The following is a 13,589-nucleotide window of genomic DNA, read 5'->3' as shown; positions in this document are numbered from 1 at the left end:
GATTTCATTTGGATAAATTCAACACTGCTATTTATGTGAATTATAATTTATATTAAGTTTGTTTGTTTTTGTATACCAGCTTTATTGAATCATAAAATATTGCAAACAAAAGAACAGAACGAAAATGCTTCGACATGTTAAAAAAATACAACAAAAAATTGCAATTGTTTTTCTTTTTTCATTTGATTACAATCCGCTCCATTTTATGCATTTGTTGAGCATTCAATTTAATCTTCAATGTGTCCTTTTTTTAATTTATTAGCTTGACTGATTCCTTCATCATGCCATATTGCATATTCTATCATAATTTTACAACAAAAAATCTTTGGAATATAAACAAAAATCACCTTTTACAAACATCAAGATTCATCAATATTAAGGCTTTTCTCTTACAATATCATTGCACACAGTCCCAGAGCATCATGTGTCCAGAAAATAGTAGTGATTTAAGACAGTTTAATGCATGTTTAAAAAATGTCACTTTTTAATCCTATAAAAGCTCAGATACTTTTCTTTTTGTAAACATGTTCTGAATCTTTAGTCCTGGAACTTATCGATGAACCCTTTCTAGAAAGTATATGCATTCTGATTGATGTGCCAGTGATATGACTAGAGGGATTGAATGTTTTAAAGGTTCAAACACAAACTGTATGTAGCACATCAACCTTACCTGGATTATTTCAAGGAGTTTGGTAAGTGTTACTGTAGCGCAGGTTTTTGCTTGTTGAAGAAGCAGCGTTCAGCGATGCCGCCGGTGTTCAGTGGCAGTTCTGGCACTGCGGATGGCAGAGGACTCCGTTGACTCGACATCTGCACCCACCTGATGTGTCTCCAGCACCCTGAGCAGTCAAAGCCAGCTCTAGGTTAACTATCTGATGTTTGTGAATCACAAAATGAATGAATCATGTAGTTTTGTCTCTGACCTTTGGTCCCCATCGGGCTTGTTTAGTCACCCAGCAGATCTCAGTCTTACACATCAGACAACAGATCCAGTCACAGCCATCTTTCTTCTGGACGATCACCTGGCATTTGGGACAGTTCATCGCCTCGCCGTTCTTCAGGAGTTGCTGCAATGAAAACCGATTGACAGGTAACATTAACATTTTAATGTTAATTTCAAAAATCAGAAACATACAGTGCAACCAATGTAGTCTGATTCCTGAACAAGAGACTCTTATGAATCTGCTTTTTTTTCAGTGAATCCAACACATATAGCGTGACCAATGTAGTTTGATTCCTGAACAAATGACTCTCATGAATCGTGACTTTTTAGTGAATCAAACACATTCTCAGTGCAACCAATGTAGTCTGATTTCTGAACAAGAGACTCTTATGAATTAAACACATACAGCACAACTTGTCTGATTCCTAAACAAGAGACTCTTATGAATCAAATACATACAGCGCAACTAATGTAGTCTGATTCCCAAACAAATGACTCTTATGAATCAGCTCCTTTTAGATAATCAAACACACACAGTGTAACCAATGTAGTCTGATTCCTGAACAAATGACTCTCATGAGTGTGTCTTTTTAGTGAATCAAACACATACTCAGTGCAACCAATGTAGTCTGATTCCTGAACAAGAGACTCTTATGAATCTGCTTTTTTCAGTGAATCAAACACATATAGCGCGACCAATGTAGTCTGATTCCTGAACAAATGACTCTCATGAGTGTGTCTTTTTAGTGAATCAAACACATACTCAAGTGCACCCACTGCAGTCTGATTCCTGAACAAGAGACTCTTATGAATTGGCTCTTTTCAGTGAATCAAACACATATACAGAATAAATGACTATTGAGAATCAGCTATTTTTAGCGAACTATACACATACAGAGCAGCCAATTTAGTCTGATTTCAAGTTATTACTAATAAATAATTATTGTTTATTTATTTATTATTGAAATTATCAAATTTTTGGCCATTTTTCCAAAAATGTATTCCTTTAAAGTTACTAAAATAATCATTAGTTGAACAGAAATTCCTTTAAGGAAATTACTTACGATTCCCATCTCGAGTGGGCATTGTTTCAATAACTTCAATAGCTTCATATATTAACAAAAAATGTTAGAAATGAATAAGTTCTGCACCCACATCCAGCATTTGCGTGGTCTGCCGGGCTGCGTCGTCGTTCTGGGCTCGTATACGGAGGTCGTCCTGGTACTCCTGGCAGTTCATTCCCTTGTGAATAGCCTTGAAAAACAGTCACAGTCTTTTAGGTCACCGTAACATGCACTTCAAAACCAGGCATGAACTAAACATGAACAAACATCGTGTTTACTTTGCAGAGGATGCAGTTGGTCTCACTGCAGATGTCACACGTGAATTCGTTCACGTCGTCTTCGAAGATGCACCAGCCGGCGCAGTCGGGCGTCTTGCAGTGGTAACTGTTCTCACTGCGCGACTCTGCGATGTTCAGCCTCAGTTCGAGAAACTTCTGGTACTCGTCCTGAGAGAGAAGCTGGTGGGAAACAGTGGAGTTTGGCGTGTTTATTAAGTGCATCGCAATAATTCAAGGTTAAATAATAGTGCATTTATGATCTTACTGATTTGATTTCTCGATCTTGAAGTTTGCAGTTACAGGAATAAGCGTTGTCTCTATAGGGACACGCCACCTCGGCATCCGTGCAGTTCAGAACAGTTTCCTTCAGGCAGTCTCTGTAAGATAAACAGAAGTTGTATTTCAGTCTGTTTCAGTGGTACTTTCATGTTTACATTAAAGGATTAGTTCACTTTAAAATGGAAATTAGCCCATGATTTACTCACCCTCAAGCCATCCTTGGTGTATATGACTTTCTTCTTTCAGATGAACACAGTTTATATAAATAAATATCCTGACGCATCAGAGCTTTATAATGGCAGTGAACGGAACCAACGAATACAAACTGAGTCAAAATTATGGATTTTTCTTTTATGCCAAAAATCATTAGGATATTCAGTAATGATCATGTTCCATGAACATATTTCCTACCGTAAATATATCAAAAAATTCTTTTTGTGAGTGGATATGTGTTGCTAAAGACTTCATTTGAAGAACTTTAAAGGCGATTCTCAATATTTTGATTTTTTTTTTTTTTTTTTTGCACCCTCCGATTCAAGATTTTCAAATAGTTGTATCTCGGCCAAGTATTGTCCTATCCTAATAAATATATTATAAATGGAATATGATATAAATATATCCATATATCAATGGAATATTATATAAATATATCCATATATTAATGGAAAGCTTATTTATTCAGCTTTCAGATGATGTATACATCTTAATTTAAAAAAATTGACTGGTTTTGTGGTCCAGGGTCACATTTAACAAGTTATAAATTAAAATATCTAGCTTCTGCCAGACTGCCTTCCGTATTTAACTTGCGAAGAAAGCTTAACTGACGTGACGTCATTTACGCTGAATACGGAAAACAGTCTGGCGGAAGCATCACAAACAAGGCCTTTATTAACCCCCCGGAGCCGTGTGGAGTATGTTTTGCTTTGGATGCACTTTCTTGAGCTTTATACTTGCTAGGACCCGTTCACTGCCATTATAAAGCTTGGATGCATCAGGATATTTCTTAATATAACTCAATATAACTGTGTTCGTCAGAAAGAAGAAAGTCATATACACCTAGGATGGCTTGAGTAATTTTCATTTTAAAGTGAACCAGTACTTTAAAAATGAACAGTCTTATATCACCTGCAGAAGCTATGCAGGCACTCTCTCAGCACGGCGCCCTCTCCTGGCATGATGGTGCAAAAGCAGATTGCACAATCCAGTTGATCTGTGTTCCCCACCAGACTCTGGGAATCTGTTTCCAGGAGTTCTTGGAAATTCTTCTTCCGTTCTTCTATCAGAGACTATGTGAATGAATGGACACAGCCACATGTGTTATGCTTGTGGATTTATGGCAAAATGCTAAAAGATTCCTTTTAGAATGAATATCATAATGCGGACCTAATCCTAAAAGATGCTAATGGAATTCTCTAAAAATCAAAACATTTTAATTTATCCTACAGAAAAGAACAGAATTAAATTAATTTTTTTAAATTTAAAAATAATAATAATAATAATAACTAATCAAATAATTAATAAATTTAATAATTTAGATTTTATATATGTATTTAATTAATAAAAACAATAATATGTATTTTTAAATCCGGAAATAGTTTCTTTACCTTATTATTATTATTATTATTATTATTAATGTGTCATAATATGATTCCATATAGCATATTATCCTTTTGGTAAATATAAAAGCCTAATTGGGAAACAACCAATCTACATGATCCACAAAAAGATACAATATTGCAATATTACAATATTTTTTTATTTTGTTTTTTATTCAGGACTGCATAAAATTAAATTGCTTTAAATTTCTTAATTGGTTTGCTTAAATGATTAAAACATTAATTTCTGACCACTTAGTCAACAACAAAATGAGAATTTTTTTTTGTTTTTGTAAAATTAATGCTGCATTTAAATCTGTGGTTCAGAGTAAACGGAAAATAATCCACTCAAACATTTTCAAATTGATGTATTAAGGGCTTGACATTAACTTTTTTGCTCACAAGCCACTGTAGCTAGTGGTTTTTCCAAAATTACTTGCAACTCAGCATTTTCACTGGCCACAATTTTGCTGTTGGAAAATTACATTTTGTATGATTAAAGTTGACTTTGGCATGCTTAAATTACTTGATTTTTTTTTTTTTTTTTTGAGTCATTTTACTTGATCAGCTAGATTTAAATCCCTTTCAAACTTTCAAATGCAGATTGACCACCCAAATCAAGACTACATGGTATATCAGCTGGTATGTACGGGTGGGCAGGGGTGGGTAATATGAACATAATATGATAAATTTTATAAGTTATTTTTGTTAGGCTATATGAAAAGAACAAAGAAGCAAATTAGCAAATTACAAATACAATAGTAAATTAAATAGCCTAAACTCTTTTTTTCAGATACAGTAGGTTTATTTAACATACATTTATTTAACTGTTTGATTAACATTAATGACAGACAGGTATTTAATTGGGCTGCTGAATGCATGTAATATACTGACACATATCCAGTTTTTACCAACCTGTTTACATCTACTTAAGCCATAACCGACTGTATTCACGCGAGATACTCCACACAATGGACATGTTGACATCTGTGTGTGTGTGTATTTGACTATTCAGGCGCAAGGAGATCTGATCGCGCTTCTGTTGTGTGTCATTAAGCGCGATTCCGCCTATCCCGCCTTCACTAACTGCAAGTTAATCGATAACGAATTGTGATTGAATTGTAATTTTGTGCTACTATGAGTTTGGGTACCTTTGATTAGGCTGTAGCCCTAGATGTATTACACAAATAATGCGTTTAAAAAGTGTATGAAAACTCTGTAAATGTTCCTCATTTTCACTTTCAATTCATCTTTTTATACTGTAGAGATTGTAGATGCTGGCATAAGGTTAGGTAGTTTCAGAGTTTGTTCCTCAGATGTATTCCTCATCTAACAGTTCATTGTAGTCCAGTGTGTTGTGTCTCCTCAGCTAACCTGCTCATACTGCAGGCTGGCAAGCTCCTCCTGCTGGAGTCTCCTGATTTCCGCCTCATCCGGCTGGTACACGTCCGGCACTATATAGTTTTCAGGTCTCGCCATGCTGCACATCTCGCAACCTGGACGTGTCGGTTTATTCAGGAATGTGCACCCGACACATGACCATCCAACCTTGTTTTAAACCAAATAAAATGATTAGAATTATGATACAGATAGATAGTTTGAGTTACTTATAATGTACATTTGAAAAAGCAACATGCATCAAACATCTTTCCAGACATGAGAAGCATTTAATAACATCTTGTCCAACAAAAGACAACATTTAATAACGTTTTTTACTCCAAACTCACTTTATAATGACAGTTGAGCGTCCTTCTGTGAGATGATGTGGCTTCTTACACAGAAAAATGTGTGTGTTTATTAGTCATGTTTAATCAAAGCGTTTCAATCTTCTGTTTATTCAGCTACAGCGATAGTGTGATGCTCATAGGGATTTCCTGGAATGATGCGTGTTATCTACTTCTGCGGCAGGGCATATTAAGAGTTTCTGTGCAAGAGCGCCCTCTGGCTTTCAGATGGAGAAGCTTTTACTACTGATCACAGAGCCGTACAGCTCTGACAAGCTGCGCATAGATAGATAGATAGATAGATAGATAGATAGATAGATAGATAGATAGATACCTGAGGTTTAGGAGGTAGAGGAGGATGAGGAAGATCGGCCCCTCTGGCTCGCAGCTCTGGTGGTCGTTGAGGTGGGCTGCCAATGTTCTCTATTATAACTTTATTAAGAAAGACATGCAGTTCAGTAAACTTATGTTTGATATGAAGATTTCAGATGCAAAAGCCGCTAAAGCCACTTCCATCAACAATGAGATAATGATATTGAGCACATAGTATACATTCATCAAATGCTTCAAATCCGCTAAATCCCAGCATCAGCCCATTCAGAAATACCGGTTCATTGGCAAAAAACGCTAAACGCCACTTCCCTTTGTCAGCAAAAGCCTCTAACTGCACAAAAAAAATAATAATCGGAAGATGCAAATTGAATCATATGCTTTCAAGATGAATGATGGTGCATTTGAGCCGCTTTCAATTGCCGAGCTGCAAGTTTTTATGATGTTTTGTCCATCGTTACAGTGGCAATGACAGGATTTCACAGGTAGCAAGTAAACACAACAATGTTCCTTTTGCTGCTGTCAAACTGACAGAAACGGATGTTTTACTATGTCTTGTTGTCCAAAGAGATGGACTTAGAGGTTTTTGCAAAAAAAAAAAAAACACACATGGACTTAGCTGGTTTTGTAGCAAATTTGTTAAATACCAAAGAATTGACTAAAGTGACATTCTTGAAAATACGTTCAATAACTGACTAATAACCTTTTCTAAGTGAATTTACTGAACCTAAATATGCGTAGGAGTCTGTTAAAAAATGTTAATTTAAAGGAAAAATGTCAGACGGACCTAGAGGTTTTTGCATCTGAACTCTTCATTTATAAGCTGTTATTTTTTATTAGAAATATAGACTTGATACCGTCGATCCGTCTGTCCTCTTTCTCTTTTCTCTCTTGTTCACGGCTCAGATGGGCAGCCTGGGCTGAAAGGATGAAGAGGAAGGCCGTATCGTCATGATCTCTGACTCCATAATGATACAGGGTGTCTTTGTCTTGGGCGAGACGCTTCCCGATCACCCAGCGCTGGAGAGCCGGGTGGAAGCCATAGTCATTATTGATCTGAAAGACAAATTATGAATGACTAAAAAAATAAAGGAGAGCTCTAGTATATCTATAATTTTGAGTTTTGTTTTCAGACAAGAATTTTCATTCTCACGTCCATTACTAACACTCTTTACCTTTTCTTTCAGCTCTGATACCGTCATGTAGACTGGAACCATCACTGTGATTGGGATGTGTGTGTCTGATACGGCGTCCGCCACTCCGACTCTCAATCTGCCGTCACATAAAGCCGAACAAAACCATCACATGTGGTTACAGATCCTCAGCAACAAGTGCTTCTCACCGCAATAGAACAGGTCTAACTGCATACCTGATGCTGTCTTTAGAGTACGCATCGGGATTTATTTTGACGCACACAGGGAGTTTCAGGTCCAGAAGTCTATCCAGGTGTTTAGTCGCTTCATCTTTGTCTCTGGAGTTGATGGCGTCACTCAGCAGCTGTGCAGCGTCCTCCGCTGCCATGTTAACATAAGGCATGTTGCTGTGTCAACATATGTCTTATGATAGATACATTTATTGCATAATATGATTACTAACACTCACCTTCTGTTAAATATTTGGAGGCATCTAGGGCAGCCATGCTTTAATCTTGAAAGCTTGTAAAAAAAAAAAAAAAATAGTAGTAAGAAGTTTAGTCAACAATTATTTTAAAGAGTTTATATTTTTAAATAAATATATTCAAATGTTGAAAACAAATATAAAAAATATTTATTTATTTTAGTTATTAAAATGAAATGTGTATATATAAATATTATTTTTATATTATATACAAATATACATTATTGTATATGTCCATAAAACAACAATATCATGGTTTACAGTAAAAAATGTTTAAAATAATTCATTTATTTGAATAAATATTTTTACATTTTTAAATAAATTAAATGTTTTTTTTATTTTAAAAAATGAAATGTTTATATAAATATTATATTAAAATATACTTACATATTTTTAAATAAAATAAAACATTTATTTATTAAAATAATGTATATATACAATATTATATCCAAATATATATTATTGTATATGTAAAAAAAAAAAAAAAAAAAAAAAAACAGCAATAACAGGTTTTAGGCTAAAATTGTTTAAAATAGTTAACATATTAAAAAAATAAATAAATAAATAATAAAAAAAAACATTTAAATATTTTTACATAAATATTTATATGCAACTGTTTCCTTAAAGAGCTATTTCTACCTGATTTATCCCAAATTTTAGGTTTGTTGGTATAAATTAATGTATTTATCTTGATTCAGTGATGTTAAATCACATTTTTGACTTGAAATAAAGTAGTTAATTAAGATGTTAACCATTGTTTCAGTATGGTACCATATTCATATGGTATTTATTTACATTAAACTCCATGGGAATTCAGGAATACCATGGTACTATATCCGTTCGTACAAATTTAAACATGGCAGCACCAAGGTACTTTTTGTTAGTGTAATTTATAATTAAATCATAATATAAATAAATGTATATGAATACAAATCTATAAAATGGCATAAAAAGTGAGTGCATTATGTATTTTTTACCCTATATTTAAAGTTAACAACCTTAAACAGCGATGCAAACATAAAACAGGCGGTCGTTAAACTCAACAGCAGCGACAGTAAAACAATATGACCAAAAAACAAACTTACCAACCATAAGACAACAGCATTAAAACTGTCTTCGCGTTGTACTTGTGTTTTCAAACTAGACACTGATAATTAAAACATCAGTGCTATTCCCAAAATAGGGGAAATTTGGAGAAATGAAAAGTGAAACGAAGCAGCTTCAGGAAGTTCCAGTCAGCGCTGAAGGAAAGTCTCGAGAGGTTGCGCAACTCCATCAAAACACAGATGCGGAAGACACTCTCTGGTGATGATGCTTACTTCACTGTAGTATTTATGGTGTACATTTAAGACACTCTCGGGTGATGTTTATTTTACTGTAGTATTTATGGTGTACATTTATGCTATATAATAAAATAATAATGAAATTATATATATTATATTTTTTAATTTAAAAAATTGCAAGCGGAAAAATAAAAAGAATTGAAATTAACTGAACAATATTTGTAGCTTTAAAAAAAAAAAAAAAAAAAAAAAAAAAAAAAAAAAAAGATTAATTAAAATGTAGTCAAAAGTAGACGAAACCTAAAAGTTTCGTTTAAATTTTTGTTGACTTTTATCGAGGTGTTCTCGCGAGATTTGACAGCACGAGAGGGCGCATGGCGCTGCGCATGCTGTGAGTGAAGGACAAGCACAATCTGTAATTCTGTAAGTTTCTCTGTTTTTAGACCTCTTAACAGTTGTTTAATTGCATAATTAAATGTCAATTGTTTTTGTAAGCGGCTGGAGGCTCTTTAACTGTAGTTTGTGTTTTTGGAGTTTATATACAGACCTTTGCACGTGAGCTGAAGAAACAGTTTTCCCAAAAATTCACCTTTATAAAGAATATTGTGGCAGTACTATGATACAGTGATTGTATTAGATGGTAATACCATGTTGCATTCTCATATACCTTGTTACTGAATAACTACATTAATCATTTAGCATGGTATTGAATATGCAACTATTATATAAACAGACATCTCTGTGACAACTTCCGCCATTGCACATTGATCAGAACTGAAAATTAATTGATCTTAATCAGTTTTTTTTATTTTTCTTCATTCTAGCAGACCATCTGAAAGGATTTCAGTGTCAAACTACAAGTTATGGAGGAACCCTCAAAATTTGAGCGATATGTTTACAAAAACGCTTCAGTTTATCATTATATGAAGATATCTCTGTAAGTGTCATGGGACAGGTCAGTTTTGATCTGGTCATTTTGATTGCACTGTTTAGATTGCACTTTTTAGATGATAAAATGGTCGAACCCTCAAATTTTTCTTTTTTATTATTTTTAGGGTTTTGGAGAATGGAAACAGAAATATTTCTTCTCCAGAGTTCAAACAATTGATCATTCGTGGACTTAAAGACCTGTACGGAGAGGTGAGCACATAGCATGTCTTAACCATGTAGGGTTATAGTTTCTATAAAGTCTAGTAAACACTGTTCACAACTACTTGGGTAAAGTTGGTTTTATATTCGCACATTCAGACATCCGTATTCAATAGCCTTGTTAATCACACTACATTGGACATTCAGTGGACATTCACAAGTAAATATGCCATTAAAACAATACTTGCCTATTTTGATCAACTGTGAAAAATGTTGTAAGTTGATAATCGTTGGTTTTCAATATCATGTCGCTGCTTAAAATTCGCAAACATTAATTTATTGCACATTTATTGGAAAGTTTGAATGTATCAGAAGTCCGAATGTGCGAATATAAAACCAACTTTACCGAAGTTTCACAACTTAAGAGTAACAATGATGCAGATTTAATTTTTTACATTAAAAAATGCAATGCATAATGAAATCTGAAGTAATATGATTTGGTTTAAGTTTGAGTATTTTGTTAAAATTCATAATTATTTTCATACAAAAATATGCATAATATATTATGGAATTATTCATTTAATTTTAAATGATTCCTCTATCTATCTATCTATCTATCTATATATATATATATATATAAACTAAAAATTGCTTCAATTGAGTGTAAATACATTTAATTTTTATTTTCAGATGCAACTATTTATACCTTTTAATGAAATTGTTTAATGATAAAGTTTTATGTATAATAAAACATATACATATATATATATATATATATATATATATATATATATATATTTGTTGTATAAATATGTGCTGTACTCTGTAGTGTCTTTTGACTTTATCCTGCTTTCTGACTGTTCCTGATGTATAATATTTTTTTTTAATAATAATTATTTTTTATAATAATTTTTTCCTGTATGGCAGATTGGAGCTTCTTTTCCATTTGATCTGCTGAAGTTTGATGAGAACGAATTGACTGGCATACTACGAGTGTACAACAGGTAAGTCATGCTCCTATAGTACCCGTACATTTAGGCCAAAGTGTTTGAGCATGTTTTACTTGAAGTACAGAGCTGTGTATAAACACAGAGAAACTTGGGGTGTCCCTCAGGGCTTGAGTTTGGGACCATTTAAATTGAAAAATTTTGTAGAAATTAGTGTCTGAAATGCAGAGCAAACTGTGTGTGTATATATATATATATATATATATATATATATATATATATTTTTTTTTTTTTTTTTTTTTTTTTTTCCTGAAATGAATAAACACTTATGGATTTGTCCCACCCATTTTGTCTATCTAATGATGTTCAGTCTTAATATTGTGTTGTTTCTTAATCACAGCGGGCTGGTGAAACTGTGGAGTGCATTAACGTTACTGGGATCATATCAAAATGAGGCATGTGCATTCAGAGTCACACAGGTACGTTTTCCCCAGTGTTACATCTGAAGCTGATTGAACATTTACTTGAGCCCTGAGTCTGCATTCTTTTAATTGTCAGTTAAGAGCTTGTGGATCAACTGTATCCCTGCCAGGAATGACTCAACACAATTTTAACGTGGCCATTGGCAGTCTGTCAGCCAAACTGTGTTTACTTTGCAATTTGCGTCTGATGGGCGGTTACTGTAGTGGCTGTTTATCTCATTTTAGATACTGAACCCCATGTCACAGACATCTATGTTGAATGCAACTCTAATTTTCTTACTATTTATTGTTGCAGGTGTCTCCGTTTTTGTTAGCGTTGTCTGGGAATAGCCGTGAGCTGCAGTTTGGAGACCAGTTGGCATCGTGAGGTGGGCCTACAAACAAATACCTTGGAAAAATGACATTCTTCCTTAGAAGAAGTATTTTCTGCAGAAATATATACCCTGTTGTCAACTCAGCACTGACGGTTCCTGCATCCCTCACAGTAGGGCACAGGTCGCTTTACATCGGTGAACGAGCCTCGCTAAGCAAAACATTCAGCGCCAGAGATGTCGCACTTTTTGCTGAGCTGACGGGAGACATGAATCCTCTCCACCTCGACCCAGAGTACGCCAAAACGACCTCTTTTGAGACCCCCATTGTGCACGGAGTGCTGATTAACGGTCTGATCTCAGCTGTTCTTGGGACTAAGTTGCCCGGGAAAGGCTGCGTGTTTCTCTACCAGGAAATACGCTTTCCTGCGCCCCTCTACATCGGAGAGGAGGTTGTGGCGGAAGCGGAGGTTAAAAAGATCAAAATGTCCTTTGCTTTTATTTCCGTTTCCTGTGCTGTTAAAGACAAAGTGGTCATGGAGGGAGAGGTCATGGTCATGATGCCGCAGAATGGAGAGCGATCATGAGGAATTCGAGTGGATGCTGTGTTTGTTCCAAATGTGCTGCCAGGAATTGAATGTTCTTTCTTGCTTATTTTTGTTCTTTTGAAATGTGACGCTCACTCAAAGATTTAATATTCATTGCTTTTTGTTCTCTGAGGTGCAGTTTAAATAAACAGTGTGAGAAAATAACTTGTTGACTTAGTTCTTTGGTGTGGGTAAAAACTAGCTGTGTCCAACCTCAACAAGGAAATCATTTCAAATAGTTATTTCTAAAAGGATCTTAAAAGCAGTAAGATTAACATAATAGTATTGCAATTACATTAACCAGCAAAATGTCAACTTTTCTGTCAGATATAATCCTCTGAAATCTTATGTAATGCATCCATTTTTTTCAGTGTAACTTAAGGTTCTTCACCACAAGGTCTTCAAATAACCTTTATCTTACTCCTCGATACTTCAATTTTTCCTTTTCTATATTGTGGTTAGCGAAAAACTTTTGTGTGTGTATATATATATATATATATATATATAATGCAAACAGTCAGCTTCTCAAGTCAATAAAAAAATAAATATAAATAAAAAATACAAGTAGCGTGAGAAACGTCAGGATGCTTTGCCAAGAAAATATGATAAAAAGTATTGAAAAAAAAAAAACTCATTCAGGTTTATATTGAATCACATGTTACTACGACTGGTCACATGATTTTCCCTTGTCAACATTTAGCCTACACTCAACGCTAGCAGCTTCGCAAAACGCAAAGCTTGTTACAAACTCCAGTCAAAATACATAACAACAGTAATTTAAATCAAGTTGAAAATTGTTTATTTGTTATTCTGAGTAGTTTAATTTTATACCGAGCCTCACAAGAAAAGATATGATTGAATTTAGCCGAGAGCCGTGTGTGGTTTCCTGTATGAGTGCACTTACTATAACATGGCGGCAGTCGCTTTCTTTATTTCTTTTACATTTTATTGTCAGGAAAATACAACAGAAGTACTATAGAAATCATTAATTAAATTTTGTATTTTTAAAATAGACAATGTAATATTGGTAAATATAAAACAAAAATGCGGCGTCATTCAC

General features: G+C 34.2%; 3 protein-coding genes across 5 annotated transcripts; 2 read left to right on the top strand and 1 right to left on the bottom strand.

The window, feature by feature from the left end:
• Positions 1 to 63: 63 nt before the first annotated feature.
• On the bottom strand, positions 64 to 9,086 carry rbck1 (RanBP-type and C3HC4-type zinc finger containing 1). 2 transcript variants are annotated; one of them, XM_067396468.1, is made up of 13 exons: positions 8,920 to 9,086; positions 7,816 to 7,868; positions 7,583 to 7,727; positions 7,389 to 7,485; positions 7,071 to 7,269; positions 6,218 to 6,315; positions 5,534 to 5,707; positions 3,690 to 3,850; positions 2,551 to 2,662; positions 2,286 to 2,465; positions 2,099 to 2,197; positions 924 to 1,067; positions 64 to 839 (listed from the first exon to the last, which is right to left on the bottom strand). In XM_067396468.1, exons 2-13 carry the CDS (start codon positions 7,850 to 7,852, stop codon positions 759 to 761), a joined length of 1,527 nt encoding a protein of 508 aa, XP_067252569.1. In that variant the 5' UTR covers positions 7,853 to 7,868; positions 8,920 to 9,086; the 3' UTR covers positions 64 to 758. The 2 variants fall into 2 exon arrangements, with proteins under 2 accessions (XP_067252569.1, XP_067252568.1); XM_067396467.1 differs by having other exon boundaries at positions 65 to 839; positions 8,916 to 9,085.
• Positions 9,030 to 12,244, top strand: rpp14 (ribonuclease P/MRP 14 subunit). Of its 2 annotated transcripts, none has more exons than XM_067396471.1 (7): positions 9,030 to 9,135; positions 9,453 to 9,536; positions 9,938 to 10,050; positions 10,169 to 10,253; positions 11,130 to 11,206; positions 11,550 to 11,628; positions 11,927 to 12,063. In XM_067396471.1, exons 3-7 carry the CDS (start codon positions 9,977 to 9,979, stop codon positions 11,996 to 11,998), a joined length of 387 nt encoding a protein of 128 aa, XP_067252572.1. In that variant the 5' UTR covers positions 9,030 to 9,135; positions 9,453 to 9,536; positions 9,938 to 9,976; the 3' UTR covers positions 11,999 to 12,063. The 2 variants fall into 2 exon arrangements, with proteins under 2 accessions (XP_067252572.1, XP_067252573.1); XM_067396472.1 differs by lacking the exon at positions 9,030 to 9,135 and adding an exon at positions 12,117 to 12,244 and having other exon boundaries at positions 9,371 to 9,536; positions 11,927 to 11,999.
• On the top strand, positions 12,029 to 12,681 carry LOC137027875 (hydroxyacyl-thioester dehydratase type 2, mitochondrial-like). Its single transcript, XM_067396470.1, has one exon. The coding sequence runs from the start codon at positions 12,029 to 12,031 to the stop codon at positions 12,527 to 12,529; it is 501 nt and encodes a 166-aa protein (XP_067252571.1). The 3' UTR covers positions 12,530 to 12,681.
• The last annotated feature ends 908 nt before the right edge of the window (positions 12,682 to 13,589 follow it).

Source organism: Chanodichthys erythropterus, chromosome 10 (genome assembly GCF_024489055.1).
Source record: "Chanodichthys erythropterus isolate Z2021 chromosome 10, ASM2448905v1, whole genome shotgun sequence".
In the NCBI taxonomy this organism is placed as follows: domain Eukaryota; kingdom Metazoa; phylum Chordata; class Actinopteri; order Cypriniformes; family Xenocyprididae; genus Chanodichthys; species Chanodichthys erythropterus.
This window is presented reverse-complemented; position numbering and strand designations above follow the sequence as displayed.

Coding starts and splice junctions, on each gene's coding strand:
- rbck1 (XM_067396468.1), bottom strand. CDS start 7,852: ATGGCTGCCCTAGATGCCTCCAAATATTTAACAGAAG. Junction 7,728..7,815: donor CTCCAAATATTTAACAGAAG/GTGAGTGTTAGT, acceptor TTAACATGGCAG/CGGAGGACGCTGCACAGCTG. Junction 1,068..2,098: donor AGACCACGCAAATGCTGGAT/GTGGGTGCAGAA, acceptor TTTTCATTGCAG/CAACTCCTGAAGAACGGCGA.
- rpp14 (XM_067396472.1), top strand. CDS start 9,977: ATGGAGGAACCCTCAAAATTTGAGCGATATGTTTACAAAAACGCTTCA. Junction 11,207..11,549: donor ATACTACGAGTGTACAACAG/GTAAGTCATGCT, acceptor TCTTAATCACAG/CGGGCTGGTGAAACTGTGGA. Junction 11,629..11,926: donor GTGCATTCAGAGTCACACAG/GTACGTTTTCCC, acceptor TTATTGTTGCAG/GTGTCTCCGTTTTTGTTAGC.
- LOC137027875 (XM_067396470.1), top strand. CDS start 12,029: ATGACATTCTTCCTTAGAAGAAGTATTTTCTGCAGAAATATATACCCT.